This window comes from Pezoporus flaviventris, unplaced genomic scaffold, assembly GCF_033815535.1.
Source record: "Pezoporus flaviventris isolate CSIRO_AGI_PZ_B2104156 unplaced genomic scaffold, CSIRO_AGI_Pfla_v1 ptg000059l, whole genome shotgun sequence".
Taxonomy (NCBI): domain Eukaryota; kingdom Metazoa; phylum Chordata; class Aves; order Psittaciformes; family Psittacidae; genus Pezoporus; species Pezoporus flaviventris.
The window spans coordinates 578,934-594,665 of record NW_026892607.1 but is presented as its reverse complement, the minus strand read 5'-3'; the positions used below and the strand labels follow the sequence as shown (position 1 = coordinate 594,665).

At 40.9% G+C, this 15,732-nt stretch overlaps 1 protein-coding gene across 16 annotated transcripts in view; it reads left to right on the top strand.

Annotated features, from left to right (window-relative positions):
* Nucleotides 1–15,732, top strand: part of DOCK7 (dedicator of cytokinesis 7) — a 109,828-nt gene that overhangs the window by 31,219 nt on the left and 62,877 nt on the right. For all 16 annotated transcript variants that reach the window (XM_061469624.1, XM_061469623.1, XM_061469619.1 and 13 more), the window contains exons 7-14: nucleotides 157–242; nucleotides 2,386–2,452; nucleotides 3,722–3,871; nucleotides 5,872–5,952; nucleotides 7,986–8,151; nucleotides 8,807–8,949; nucleotides 11,090–11,183; nucleotides 12,994–13,156. In XM_061469624.1, the coding sequence (XP_061325608.1) occupies nucleotides 157–242; nucleotides 2,386–2,452; nucleotides 3,722–3,871; nucleotides 5,872–5,952; nucleotides 7,986–8,151; nucleotides 8,807–8,949; nucleotides 11,090–11,183; nucleotides 12,994–13,156 (950 nt within the window). The remainder of the gene's footprint in view (nucleotides 1–156; nucleotides 243–2,385; nucleotides 2,453–3,721; nucleotides 3,872–5,871; nucleotides 5,953–7,985; nucleotides 8,152–8,806; nucleotides 8,950–11,089; nucleotides 11,184–12,993; nucleotides 13,157–15,732) is intronic.

The following is a 15,732-nucleotide window of genomic DNA, read 5'->3' as shown; positions in this document are numbered from 1 at the left end:
GATTTAATTTAGCATATTTATAGCTGCTGCTAAATGCAGCATGCTGGTAAGCCTTGGATTGAATTGGTGCTAGTGTCTTAGAAGAAAAAAGTGATGCATATGTTTGCTTCCTAATGGTGTTAGTGGTTTGTACAAGTGTCATGTCTCTAATTTCAGGAGGAGCCTATAGAGCGGCTTAGTGTCCCTGAAGTACCCAAAGAGCACTTTGGCCAAAGACTCCTGGTGAAGTGTTTGTCCCTTAAGTAAGTATCACTTCAACAGATGCTTGAGAATTTGAAGCCTGCTGCTGTATCCATGTGCATCTGGAATAACCCTGCTGCCTTGTTTATTACTCTTGAAGGGATGTAGCATTGGTTTGGCAATAGGCTTAAAGGTTAGTTCTGTAAAGAGTAAGTTACACAGCACTGCATCAGACAGTTTCATCTTCCAGACTTTCTTCATATTGGTGTGACATAGAAAATACCTCTGAGTTGGTTTCCAGACAGTCTTAGCTAAACTTGCCCATGTTGCTAGCACTCATGCTTCACTGCCCTCATTCAGGGCTCTGAAGTTGGCCAGTCATCGGTGTTCAGCTCTGTAACAAGGATGCTGAAGAGGGGCAGCAAATAAAAAAGGTGAAAAATGCTTAAGCCTTGAAACATGAGACAGCCAAAGATTTGCTGAAGTTTAGGCTCAACAACCTTGACTGTGTCCCTTTAAGAGTGAAGACTTTATATACTTAGCAAGCATTAACTGAAGGAATAGAAACCTGTTAAACAAGTTTAATGAAGTGGAGCTCCTGAATATAGGGTTACCTGCAGCTGGTTCATTGCCTATAACTCTTCTCTAATAACACAAGGTAAAATTTTACTGTTATTCCCTTGGAGAAATAAAGTACAAAACTGATTTTCCACACTGCTGTATTCATCTTCTGTGTCCTCAGTTAGGTCAACCCTTCTTATTAGAGAGCTCCAGTTAGACTACATTGCAGCTCATAACTGAGATATATGTGTGGGACATATCTCCTGCTCGTAGAGTACTCCAGGACCTAATATAGCCATAGAGATGAACTGATTTTGCAGCCTTTTATGAACTGGAACAACATAATATGCAGTAGCTATGGAACTTCCTCTCCAAAGGATGGTGTCTTTAGCATAAATACGTTAGATGGTGGAAATTAATGATTTCTGCTATTTAAGCTTCTCTTGGCGATTGTGAATTTGTAGCAGATCTTCACAAACATGCTTGTTTGTGTACCATAGTAATCTCTGAAACCGTACCTACAGTTGCAGTAGCAAGCATCCAAGATCACACTGTCTTAGTGGCACAAAGAGAAATAGATAGTCTCTTCCCCAGGGAGAAGGCTAAGATGACCTAAGCAGGGTCGTTTTCAGGTTAATCTCACCTTTGTTGCCAAACTAGAGAAATTACCTGTTAGGTGATGCAGTCCTGTCTGTTCTTCCTATTGGAAGAAGGAGTTCCAGGCTGAGAAGAAGCTGAGAGCTCTCTGCAAGAACTTTGTGCATGGGAGTATCTCACTGTGGGTTAGGTATTAATGTCATGGGGAGGCTGTGCAGGCAGGATAAGGGCATTTCAGCCCCTGCTCCCTTGGATATAGGGACAGGTTTTGAATGTTTTTCCGATTTCTTTAGCTTCCCAATTGACTGACAATAACTTTAGCTCCATTTGGTAGGTTAATGGTTTCATTGGAAGTGATTCTCTCAGCATAAATACTTGATAATAGTTACTCTGACAAACTGACATCTTTCTGAAAGAGGCTTTGAGGTATTGGGGTTTTCTGACGAGTTAAATGTTGAACATTGCCAAAATAGCTGTCCCTGACTCGAGAGGAAGGAGCTTTCTGATCAATATTGCTGAGGGGAGCAGTTGGCCATTTAGCCCTGTCGACAGGTCAGCATAGGAAATTAGCATAGAGGGCATCTTTTCAAGGTAATCAGAGGAGCTAAGTGGTCCAGGTACCCAAATAATAATGCCTCTTCCTTTAAGGAAGCTATTAGGTTGCTTTACTTAGCTTTCAAACAACACTTGAAGAAGGTAAAAGCATTTATAGAAGTAGGCTTTATGGCCTGTAACCCTAATCCTAACCTTTTTGTTGGGTCAATGAGCTGAAATGGCTTTTAGGAGGTCCGCGGAGCATCAATGCATGTCGTAGTGGAAGAGAGCAGAGGCAATGTAGACGTAGCAGGACAGGAGAGGAATGGGGGGGGGGAAACAGGAGCAATTTTCCCCTTTCAGCAGGAGCAAGCCCTTAGGTTGGCTCAGCTGTTGCTGACATCTTGGTTTAACAGTGGTCAGCCATCACTTAGGAAGGATTTGGGGAGAGAGTGGGTTATTCCTTCTTACAAAATGCAAGTCAACTGGTTTTGTCTGTTTCTTTCTTTCAAGATTTGAAATAGAAATCGAGCCCATTTTTGCAAGTTTGGCTTTGTACGACGTTAAAGAAAAGAAAAAGGTAGGTTTTTAATTACTTTCTAAACACATTTCCACTGAAGCGTTGCAAAGCTGTTAGCTATAAAGAAAAAAGGGAGGAATTAATTCTGGAAACAAACCTTTATGAAGGCAGCGGCATGCCAGTGGTTGGAAGAATGATGAGGCCATTTCATGAGCCACCTTCTGTGTTCTTCTGCTTAGTAAAACAGATGAAGTATAACCACTTTTCTAAAAATATGAAGTAATATTTTTAGAAATCAGAGTATTTCTAACGATATTTCTGAGTGCCTGAGATCAGAATATAGACATTGTCCAATCTTGGCTTTCAAAGGTCTTTTCCCCAGAGAGAACTTCAGTAACTGAAACCTTTTATTTAGATTAAATCTTTGTGACTTCCTTAATGCCTTCTTCGTGATTCAGCATGGTATATGTCCAAATGCCATTGTAATAGTGCACAAGGAAGCCATACGCTCTAAAATTGCTAAAATCAAAACAAAACTGAGGGGTCTGTTCAAGATCTGAGTTATAGGAAATGCAAAATACATTTATTCGCCTATTTATGTTCTGTATTTAATATTTGAAGAGTCTCTTAGTTTTCCTAATTCAAGCTATTAGCAGCAGTAGAGAGAAAAAATGTTAAAAATATGCATTTTGACATTTATCTCTTTAAGACTTGAATTTAATGCATTGAGTTTTAAGTTATGTAGATGAGAGTATGTGGAATATTATGTGAACTTTGTTTAATATTTAAATCACATTTGATAAGCCAGTTTTATCATCTCATTACTCCCATTCCCCCCCCCCCCCGCCCCATCTACTGTAGTAAGTTCTTTAGTGACCTCTGGTGTTGATAACACCAGCTCACATTCCTTTTGGCTCTGAAGCCTTGGTGCAGTCAGGGATTTGGTGTTTCAACGTGGAAAGCTCATTGTTCATCTTGCAGGATGTGTTGTTCTTTCTGTGAATGATCTGAAAGATGGTTTTCTATTTTGATACTTTGAGATATTCAGTTCAGATAGCAATTGTAATTCCTAGCCCTGTGATGGAACTACACACCTTACATGAGTTGGAGGAAACGTTATAGGCAGTGTGTATTGTTAGCTCCATTTCCTTTCTCCTTTCTGTCCTGCCTTGATTTCTTAATGGAAAGGCATTTTTCCCCCCATTATGGTTTGAAAGGAGGCACCGTTGGTAGTTTCTTAACCTTGGGTTTTGAAATTGTCTGCTTTGTTCGTGAAGAGTTCACTAAAACTAAAAGGTATAACTTGAAACTACCCAACTTCTTCCTTAGATTTCAGAAAACTTCTACTTTGATTTAAACTCTGAGCAAATGAAGGGAATGCTCCGTCCACATGTTCCCCCTGCTGCTATATCCACGCTGGCCAGATCTGCCATCTTTTCTATCACTTACCCCTCTCAAGATGTCTTTCTAGTAATAAAGGTAAGAAATACCAGAGAAATGAGAACTCTCATTGTCTCTGTTTCCATTTAACATTGTCTGACAAGTTTACTTCTGATTTACATTTGGAGAGCAGAATTCTGTTTCATTTCAGATATTCTCCCTTGGTACCTTAAGTTCCTTTGAAACAGTTCCGTGGAGATAGGCATTGTTGTGTTATTGAAGAGCTAAGAAGAACACAAAGGTTTGCTTGATACAGAGCAGCTTTCTGGGGCTTGACCTTGGTTTTCATACGAAACAATGGGCTGACTCCTTAAGGTGATAGATAAGTTAGTGATTTAAAAATACATATTGAATCTCATTTCTGAAGTGATCTTTGCTCTTAAGCCAGATTTTCAGAGGTCTTTAAGGAGTGAAATTGCTAAGAGGGTGAGAACCATAACTGAAGTAAAACGCCACATTGGTCAGTCCTGTATGAAAGTATACAAAGATAAAAGTTATTTTCTCTTCTTTCATTTGATTTAATGAGAGCACAAATGTTACCAGCTCAGATTGGCATTTGAATCAGGGCTTTTTGTCTGGTCTCTGCATAAAAAATCATCCTGTTGTAAAGAAAGGGAGTTCAATGCATGCTTTCAGTTCACAGGCAGTGGTTACATTGCCTGCTACCTAAGTGCTGTGTTTTGAGAACCCTGGGGACTGAGGTTTGTGCAAGTCCTTCATGAACTGCTTCTTAAATGAGGAATAAGCTTTTGGTAATGAATTGAGGCTTTGTGGCATGACAAAACAGTCCCAGGGGAGAGTAAGACTTTCAGTGGCTGGAGTATATTCTGATCTCCAGTCTGTGGTATGACTCTGAACTCCCTCTAAAAGTCACGTTCTACCTGTGCACACACATTCACTCTTCTGAGTTTTGCAAGATACGAGGAAGAGAGAGCCCCATGTTTATGAGATGGGGATGTGGCTGAAAGAGCTTGTGACTGCACGTTCGTGCTTGTAAAACCCAAGAGGAGCTGGTGGCGTAGGGGATTTTTTGATTTGATAATGAAAAGGATCTAGTCAGGGATAAATAAGATGCATCATGTGCCTTATCAGGTGAAGTTTTGCATGGATCTTACTCATGGGGAAACCACTTTTCAGGCAGCATAAACTCACCAGGTGAGTTGGTGAAAAGTTCCTTATATTGTGGAAGCCTCTTGGAGTTCTACTAATAGAGAATATGAATGGTGCTTTATAAGCACGGGAGAACCTTAAAGATGTTCTAATCTAGTAACAGCATGTGCAGAGCAGTGGGTGTGGGAGGGAGGGCCAGGATGCTTCTGAAAGAAACAGTCTTAGGGATGTGATAGGGAAGGTATTTCTGCCAGAAACTGGGCATTAAGCAGTTTTGTATTAGTTCAGAAGCAAACATCTGCACCTTGGCTGACTTCAATTATTTGATTATTTCATTATTTGATTTGAAAGCACACTGATTTTTTTATTTAATATAATATATAATATAATATTTAAATAAGATAAAAATAAAATACTAATAAAATAAGTAATTATTTTCTAAATTTGTAAAAATATATTTATTTAAATAAAATAATTAAAAATAATAAATAATTATAAAAAATAATATACTATTTAAAATAGTGCTTGTTTTAGCTGAGTGCATCCGAGTCCCCTGTTTGTGCTGCTGCAGTAGGCCCTTAATACAGAGACCAGAAATAAGAACAGACGATGTTAAAGGCAGCTAGTTAGTGTAAGCTGTCTTTAAGACCTCAAACATGAGCTGAAAGTGGCCCTTGAACAGATCAAACCAGAGTGGAGTGGTATATGTTCCCTTTGAACCTATATTTTACGCTTGTGATTCAGTTATAGCTGGAGATCTGGGAGCTTAATGGTTCTAACAACACAAGCGCAGTGCTTGTTCTCTGCCTCACAAAGGGAAATCAAGCTTTAACTCTTTAGAAAGACTGTTTTTTGCTTCCTAGTGTTTGTTTAATTTAACAATCCTTGCTGGATCCATGTCCTTGTAATGGTTCATTTTCCCTTCTCAGCTGGAGAAAGTGTTACAGCAGGGAGATATTGGGGAGTGTGCAGAGCCTTATATGATTTTTAAAGAATCTGATGCAGCAAAGGTAAGAATCTTATTTATTTCTTTTTTGGCTCAGTTTGCTAAAAAGTGCTTTAAGGCATTTTGTTATTAAGAAGTTAAACTTACAGCATTTTCTTCCATATTGGACTGTAGCAGCCATTCATACTGTTCCTAGCATTAAAAGAATCCACCTTTAATTAAGAATCTAGTCAAATTCTAAAAGCCAAAAAAGAGTCAAAGACCCTTGAATCTTGATGCCTAACTGGGGTAGACTAGTTAAAGGTCATCAGGTTTTGTAGTCGACAGAGGAGATGTGTGGGTACCATCAAGCTCAGTCATCTGTGATTCCCTGTCCCGAAGGATAAGCTGCCTGCTTATAGCTGGGGTCAAGTGGAGCAACCTTTGATGTGGATTTGCAGTAAAATCTCAACTTTTCCATTGCTTCTGTGCCTTAACCCCATCACAGTACCTCTGCCTTCTAGAAGGGTCATAAAGTGGATGAAATATGTTAACAGGAGATTATCCATCAGGCCTGGTTTTGAATTGCAAGGCATTTCTGGTTCTTTTTTTCTGCTGATTTTTCTTATTCTTTGAATATTTGCAATAATATTTATAAGAAGGGCCACACTCAACAGCAGTTCTTTTTACATATAGTAACAGTAATTTATATTTGTATAAATTCAGTGGTTTGTTTCTCATTAACATTCTTTAATCCGTGCCTTCAACAGTTTGGGCATTGTCCTGTGCAGTAAAGTCCTGGGCATTCCCAAGTGCAGCAGATGGGCTGGACCTGCCCAATTGGACTGGTTCTTTGCCTTTCCTTCACATGTTTAAATGCAGCCTGTCTGCTTGTAGAACTAAAAGCAGAGGTTTCCTCACAGGGAGGAGTCTTATTCCCTGCAGTTGGCAGCAGGTTGCTCATTGGTAGTACATTGGAGTCTGGGTGGGAATTGTAGTTGGTAGGTTCAGGAATGCTGGTAGCACCTGCGGAATTCAGTGGCACCTGGACTATGGACTTGCTGTGCTCCTTTCACCTGCTATTTGTTTTCCTGAAGTGCTTTCTCGTTACAGCAGTGGTTATAGTATAGCAAATCTCTGCTTTTACTAGCAGTCAGAAGGAGAGATCTCTAACTTGAGCTCAGTATATTGTTTTACAACTCCAGTTTGTAAGGTGCAGGTAAGCTTGTAAAGGAAACCTTGAGTACATACAGTATGAGGCAGTGCTTATGGATCTCAGCAATGGCTCCTAGTTTCTTGTACAGTTGGATTGAGCCAAGTGAAGATCAAAGGGTAGTAGTGAGGACAGGATGAAGGGCAAAACAGAGATGCCAGCACTTCTTGTGATCAGAGGCTTTCCATTATGGCTGTTTCAAAGGAGCTGGGATGTTCATTTGTTAGTTTCAGTCAAATTCTAACAAAGTTTTGCCTTCCTAAAGTTCTAGTATATGTTTTAGCTGAAGAAGTTCACATTTTTGGGTCTGTCTCTGTCCTTGTATCACTCCACCACAATATGAAAAATGAACGTTTTTCACCTCGGGTATATAAGCAACACAAGTAAAAACCCTACATTTCCTGTGATCACTAAGTTGACATGTGCCTAAGTGAAATTTTGGAATAGGAGTTTCAGGGTGCTTGGGAATGTGGGTGCAAAGGTGATTTGTCAAGATCTCCTTCCAAGCAAAGTGCACAAGCGTATCCTGAACTAGGAGGATGTGAGTAGCAGAGTGCTCTTTGTTTTCACCCAACCCTGTGTCTGGCTTAAAATCGCATCAAGAAAGGCCATTTCAGACTTCATAGAGTTAAATTCTGCTTTCTGTGAAAGGGCAGTGGGCAGATGAGCTCATTGGGATTTGTCAGGCCGTTCCGGAGGAGCATGAAGCCAGCTGCTTTAGGGCTATCCAGCTGTCCCACATCTGGTACTGTTGGCCTGATGGCAGTTTTGCGAAGCACAGGTCCATTTGCGTAGCACTTAGTGATCCTCCTCTAGAAGGTGCTATTGAAACACAAAATCACTGTATGAACCTTTGCTCCTATTCCTCTCCTTTTAATCTCTTGGATTAAATATTCTCTTCACAGAATAAGGAGAAGTTGGAAAAACTGAAATGCCAGGCAGAACAGTTTTGCCAAAGACTAGGCAAGTATCGGATGCCGTTTGCCTGGACAGCCATTCATTTAATGAACATTGTGAGCAGCGCTGGAAGCTTGGAAAGAGACTCCACGGAAGTTGAAGTTGGCACAGGAGGTACAGTACATCTGCATGAGGGAATGTGGACAAATCCAGAGTTTACTGAAGCCTTGATTCATACCCTGTAGCTGCCATCGCTCCTTGAGCGCTTTCCTCCCCCTGCCCTGAGCCTTCTGATAGTCTTGGGTCATGGTTGAAATAAAAAAGTCCATGATAACAAATGGGTTTATCTTTCAAGGATTTTACAAGCAAACCATCTGTTATATTATTTAAAACCAGGCTTCTAAGACTGAGAGAGCGTTACAGGCTGATGAACATTTTCCAAAGGAGTGGATTAATCTTTGTGAACCACATAGCTCATCTGAAACTGCTCTTCAGCATCCCCAAAACTGCCAACTTCATCATCTTTCAGAGCAAGAGAAACACATAAATCTCCACACGATAAAGACTTTTATAATAGGAGTAAGGCACTGGGGTGAGGTTGCTGTGAGAGGAGCAGAAGTAGTCAGCTGTGCTTCATAGCCTCCTGATGCCTCAGGAGTGTGATTGTCTTAGCATAACCACCTCTTCTATCACGCTTATTGCATAAATTCTGAATGCAGCACCTATTTTCCTGTGTAGAAAATCCTGGTTGGAACAAAAGTAGACTCTTGGGCTATTGTTTTTCTTCTTTTTTGTAATTCCTCTCCCTTTTTGCTTTTATTTCTTGAAGAACGTAAAGGATCGTGGTCAGAGAGGAGGAATTCCAGTATTGTTGGGAGGCGTTCGTTAGAGAGAACCACGAGTGGGGATGAGGCTTGCAATCTGAGCAGTTTTAGACCAGCTACTCTGACAGTGACAAACTTCTTTAAACAGGTATTGTATGAAGCTGTTTAATTAAGGAGTTGCTCCTTGGACATAGTGATTTGATTGTGTGAAGTCAGTTTAGAGCTGAGTGATTAATTTGTGATGTTTTCAGTGCATGGAGTGTCTGTTCCCTGATCACACGATGTCTTTGAGCAGCATGCGGTGGGTTTGTTATATCAGGTGGTTAATTCTGGGGGTCCAGAGTCCATTGGTGGATTCTTTCATTAAGGTTACTATGGATAATTGCTATATGGAATTGGAATTATTAGCTAGTTTTGCCTTGAATGATAAAACAGTTATGGCATAGTGACTCCAACTAAGAGAACTGGGTCTCTCCAGGAGAACACTGGTTTATTTTGCTCCAGGTTTTTTTCTAACATGGAAAAATCCCTGCCTGGCCTTTTGTTAAATGCTGTTTGGAAAAGTGCTTATAGAAGAAAGTTCACAAACCTGAGGATAACATCTTTGGGTTAGTACGTGCCAAAAAGTATTCCAGGTATTTCTCCTAGTCCAGGAGTTGCATAGCCTTCATCATGATGGTCATTGGACTCCTTTGGTTTCATTGGGTGATAGACAGACCATCGAAACATCAGCAGTTTCATCAGAACCAGGTTCATCAATGTGGTTTGAGGTTGGCATCAGGTTGGCCGCATCCAGGGATACCTGAGAAAGCAAAGCATGTCACTTTGATGCTGCTTTGCTTAGTGGCAGCTCTTAGCCAGAGCTTGGGATTTTCCTGAGAAGCATTAAAAACCACCATTAAACATAATAAAATTTTTAGTTAAGCTTAGAAAATGGTTTCAGTCCATTGATTTTTTGCTAAGATTTGCTTAATGCCACATCTGGTTAAGGAAAATCGTTACTTCAATATCACCTTTGTGACATTTGTGTTTAAAAAGGGATTTACTATTGTATAACCAGCTACTTTTTGGACTGGTTTCTCAATCATTGGGAATACAAAGATTTAGGTTCCATATATTGAAAGTTGGTTGAACTCTCTTTTTCCCTTTCTGATTGTTTTGGTTCTGTGCCACTTTCACTGTGGGTACCCATCCAAAGTCTGCTCTTAAATAAGTAGTGTAAACAAGGAGAAATGTCACCAAGGGCATTGAGTTATACTGGTGCAAACCAGGGAAGTGGAGGGCTGCTCATGCCTCTGGTGCTCTGTGCTATCCTGAAACTCAGTATGACTGGAATTGAGCGCTGTGAATGGTACCTCTGGGGTCTCAGTGACAGCAGCACATCCTTTCACTTGGGGTGCTGATAAAATCCAGTTCTGAAACATAGGCACCCAACATGTAGGAAGTTGGAAGTAATACACAGCAGTTTAAACCTGGTCACTAAGATAATAATGATTTACAAAAGCCTTTATTTAATTCCTTTGTTGAGGTTGCTTTCACTTGACAGCTTTCAAACAGCTTCTTTTATTAATTTGTCCTTTAAAAATTGCCTAATGTTGATTGAAGATTTTAAGCTTGATTCTTCTTTTATTTTTTATCTTCCCTTTGTTTTCTTCCATTGAGTACCGAGCGTTTTCCTCCTTCCATTTGCTTCTTTTTTGTCATATTGTGACTTACTACCATTGTGATCAGATATCTCCTGCTTTTTGGGTACTTACAGGGTGGCAGAGGTACATTTTCTATAATTAACAAAGTTCTGAGCTACCACCACATGGCACAAGGAAAGCTGACAACAGACTCCTCCTGCTTCCCACCATTTCTTAACACTTCTGTGAAGTGAGGCTCTTTTAGACTCATACCCAAGAAAAGGCAGAGAAGGAGCAAGGATCACTACTTGAATGACGGATACTTTTTCAAACTATTATCCTTGCTAAAAAGTGGGTATTTGGGGGGAGTCTTCTAACAGCCATTTTCAGTTTGGGAAAAGATAATATTGATGGGGAGAGAAAAGGTTTTCAATTAGAAGTTCCTGCAGCTGTCATGATGATTAATAAGGGAAAAAGGAAGGGAAAAGGATGGAGAAATGAACTGTAATTTAGCATGTTAATGTTAACACCTTGTTCTGGGAAGGTACATTTTGGTATCGGGGGAATACTGATACGTCTAATACTGCAGTATTAGATGGTCTGTTCATTCTCTCACAATCCTGAAGTGTTGTGTAGATAACTTTTCTTGCTAACATCCCACAGGAGGGTGATCGCCTGAGTGATGATGATCTGTACAAGTTCCTTGTTGACATGAAGCGGCCATCGTCAGTGCTGCGGAGACTGAGACCTATCACAGGTATTGAATGAGATCTTTCTGGCTCACATGCATTTGGTTAGTCATTCCCTGTAGCCACCCAGTTCTTATAAATCAGCAGGTGAAAAAAAACCCTGCAAAGTCATTGACAGCAATCCCTGGTAGACCACGAGCACTGAAGGTGGCATTTTGGCAGGTATGTCACTGGTCTGTGTGCACGCAACTCCTGTCACGCTAAGAGTAGTATCTGTGAGGTGAGGATGCAAGCCCCAAAGCCCTAAACCCATCAGGGGCTGAGGAGCCTTTGTAAAATACCACTGAGTAAAATGCCACTCTTTAGCTGAGAGATGTCTTTCCTGCCTCCCACTTGGTTAATAGGAGCAGACTCCACCTCTGTTTGAGAAAGGGAAATAGGAATGCTGGCACACCAGCAGTGAAACAGGCCCCTGACCTGTGCTATTTCTGACAATATTTACTTAACCTGTTCTTAAAAGTCTCCAGTGACAGCAATCCTACCTCTTCCTCAGTTCATCTCTTCCAGCACTCAGCTGTCCTTGGAGTGAGGTTAGGTATTAAGAAAACTTTGCAAAATTACCTTGCTGCAAATTAATCTGATGATGGTCTGGCATGCCCTCAGGGCAGTTATCTCAGCCTTTCAAGGGCTTGAATACTGTTATTAGTTCGCTCTTATCCACCTCTGTTTTGTAGCCTAACCTGTCTCAGGGATTTTTCTCCCCTTCCTCAAAGGCTGTGATTTTAAAATAACCTGTTACCCTCTGGTAGACTTTCTCTAATCTGTCCATGCTTTCTTCAAGCTCTAAACCGGCCACGTTACTCCTCTGAAGCCCTCATGCCAAGTAAAGCAGACAAATTTGCAATGTTTTACCCATGACACTGCACTAATACCTCTTAGAATGGTTGTAGCTTTCTTCTGGACGTTGGCTTGTTGTCACTTCTCTCACCCAGCCCTTTTCTACAGAGCTGATGCATGCCAATTATGTGTTTGTCTTCTCTTTCTCAGTGCAAATCCTTTGCTCTTCTTTGTGTTTCACCTTAGTCATCTGATGCCACTTCTCTTACTGTCCTGGCTTCCAGTTTTTTACAATGATTCCAGCCTCAGTGCCATCCACCAACAATAAATGTGGTGTCAGTGCTGGCACCTGACTGGCCAAGGAAAATACTCAGCAGCCTCAGTGCAGATCAGCTTTCAGCAACTTCTGATGTATCCCTGCAGTTTGATAGGCAATAGTGCTGATGAGACAAGGGGTGATGGGTTCAAACTAAAGCAGGGGAAGTTCAGGTTACATCTAAGGAAGAAGTTCTTTACTGTGAGGGTGCTGAGGCACTGGCACAGGGTGCCAAGACAAGTGGTAAATGCTCCATCCCTGGCAATGTTCAAGACCAGTTTGGACAGAGCCTTGGGCAGCATGGGCTAGTGTGAGGCATCCCTGCCCATGGCAGGGGGGCTGGAACTGGATGATCTTAAGGTCCTTTCCATCCCAAACTATTCTGTGATTCTATTGTTTTTAACAACAGTTGGGCCTCACAGTAGCATTATCTAGACCCAACTTGCCTATGAGAACAATTGGGAGTTGTTAAGATCCATCTCTTCGTTGGTTCTCATTATCTGATATACCAGTTGCCCTGGATACCAGTTTGGTTCACATTTATTTTTAATGCTTTAAACATATAATTTTTCACTGTGTTTTTAACAAATCCACATTGGCTGTAATGTATAATTTTATTTATTTATGAAAATAATATATAGGATATTAACCTGAAGAAACAAGCCATGAAAATACTTTTTGGCCTAAATTCTATTCATTGTAATAAAACCATTTTCTTCTTACAGCTCAATTAAAGATAGACATCTCTCCAGCTCCAGAGAATCCTCATTACTGTCTGACTCCAGAGCTGCTTCAAGTCAAACTTTACCCAGACAGCCGAGTTAGACCTACAAGAGAAATCCTGGAGTTCCCTGCCAGGGATGTCTACGTTCCAAACACCACATACAGGTCAGGATTTTGAAATACCCTTCACATTTCAGGGCCTGAGACTGGCAAGTGTGGAAATGCCTTCCTTATCATCAGGTTTGTTGCAAAACTGGCTGTATCAGTTGCTCTGCTGTGCCAGAGGCACAAAAAGGGTCTGCATTGACACAAAGGAAAGTGCACAGATGTGAAGGGACAAATATATTTGCCTAAAACTTGGCTGTGACCAAGATGGGAGAGGTTTCTCCATTTCCCCACATTCACAGTGAAATTTAGCTGAATTCTCATCAGTTTTATGGAGGTTTTTTCTTGGCTGTGTGCTAAAGTCATTCTCTTACTGTTTTAATACTTTCTGACACTTTCAGTGACTTATTTCTTTAAAGAGAAGGATAGAAATGAAGAAGATACCTATTCCCTTTGTTCATATTTCCTTTTTGACTTAAAAGCAGTTTCTTTTTTTACAATGCTTGAAAAAAAGTGTTCTGCAGACCTGGAAGATAAGAAATTTATCTGAAGGGGGCTTATAAGGATGCTGGGGAGGGACTCTTCATTAGGGACTGTAGTGATAGAACAAGGGGTAACGGGTTCAAACTTAAACAGGGGAAGTTTAGATTGGATATAAGGAAGAAGTTCTTTCCTGTTAGGGTGGTGAGGAACTGGAATGGGTTGTCCAGGGAGGTTGTGAATGCTCCATCACTGGCAGTGTTCAAGGCCAGGTTGGACAGAGCCTTGGGTGACATGGTTTAGTGTGAGGTGTCCCTGCCCATGGCAGGGGGGTTGGAACTGGATGATCTTAAGGTCCTTTCCAACCCTAACTGTTCTGTGATTGTATGATTTTGTTATTTTTCTAAAGTATCTTGGAAAACAGTAACTTTTCTATAACTAAGCCCAGGCAGGAAGCAGATTTCATTGTGTACCACTATTTGTTTAAAGCTCTTTCAAAATAGCTTTGAAGATGTTACACAATCTGGGTGGAATTGTCTTCTTCAGCTGAGTAATTTCGGCAACTTTTCGGCAGCACCAAATCTGTTACTTCTTGTTGTAAAAGTTAGATAAATACAAACCAGTTTTATGTAAAGCTGTCGTGGTTTAAATGCAGTCAGTAACTCAGACCCACGCAGCCCGCTCGCTCGCTCCCCCCTTCCTCCCCACCCCGCTCCCGGAGGGACGGGGAGGAGAACCAAAAGAATGTAACTCCATGGGTTGAGATAAGAACAGTGCAGTAACTAAGGTATAACACAAATCACTGCTGCTACCACCAATAATAATAATGATAAGGGAAATAACAAGGGAAGAGAATGCAATACCACCCGTCGATACCCAGCCCGACTGAGCAGTGAACCAGCCCTTCTGGGTAACTCTCAATTTACCTCCTGGGCGTGATGTGCTGTGGTATGGAATACCTCTTTGGTCAGTTTGGGTCAGGTGTCCTGTCTCTGCTTCCTCCCGCCTTCCCCTCCTCCCTGGCAGAGCATGAGACTCACAAAGTCCTTGGTTAGGGTAAACATTTGAGCAGTAACTAAAAGCATCGGTGTTATCAGTGCTGTTCCCAGGCCGAAAGTCAAAACCACAGCACTGCACCAGCTACTAAGAAGGAGAAAAAATAACTGCTACTGCTGAACCCAGGACAAAAGCAAAGCTTACAAGAAAGAGTTTAGTCAGGTTCCGTATCTCATGTCTTTTCAAAAGCTTTATTTATTTATTTCCTTTGATTTCTTTGATGTATATTTATTGTTAGAGGTTTGACAGGTAATTAAACATTACAACACACTGGTACAAATAAGCAGCACTCTGTCATCTCTTCTTTGTATTAAATCCATGAGCAGTAAAAGTAGTTTTGCGGTTTTTCTGTAATTGGCACGTTCTACTCACAGTTGTTTCACTCTTAAATTACAGTTTAAAACCATTTTCTGTATAGTTGCAAATACTGAGGTAAAAAAATCCATACTGTACAAGGGTTAGGTAAGATATACAAGTTAGGTAAGATATACAAGTCAATATGACTCAATGTAACTGCAGAATTGGGGTCTTTGTCAGTCAACAGTTCCATGGCCATCCATCCACAAGCATGTCAATAGTCCTTCTGCTTTACAGTATTCTGCAGCTGAAGTTAAACAAATGTGAATGTATTCCAGGAGCAGGAGTCCAACACTGTCACGTAGGTTGTGCCTCCATGGTTTGTTGGTTGATAGCGTGGACTCCATTGGAGTTGCCCCACAGGCAGTTGTTCTCTATTTGAAAAGTGTTTTGTTGTGTGCTCACTTGGTCTTTTGTTTTATTTCTTAGTTAGGTGTGCTAAAAGATCGGAAAGGGATGTCTCTGATTCCGTTTCAGACAAGAAGAAAAGATCTCTTACTCATTTTAGCAGGCTTTGAAGCTTGGCTGTTAAGTAGTTCTTCAAAGTGTGGTATCTGAAAGATTGCTCGATGTGTGTGTACACATCTATAGCTGCACAGTACAGTGCTTCAGTGAAGACTGGCCTGAGTTACACTGCTGAAAACTTGGCTGGAAATACACAGAACCCTAAAATGGGGAATTGCCCATCTTTCGTTTGCTCATGGAAACATTCCACAGTAACGTGAACCAAACATCAAATTTAG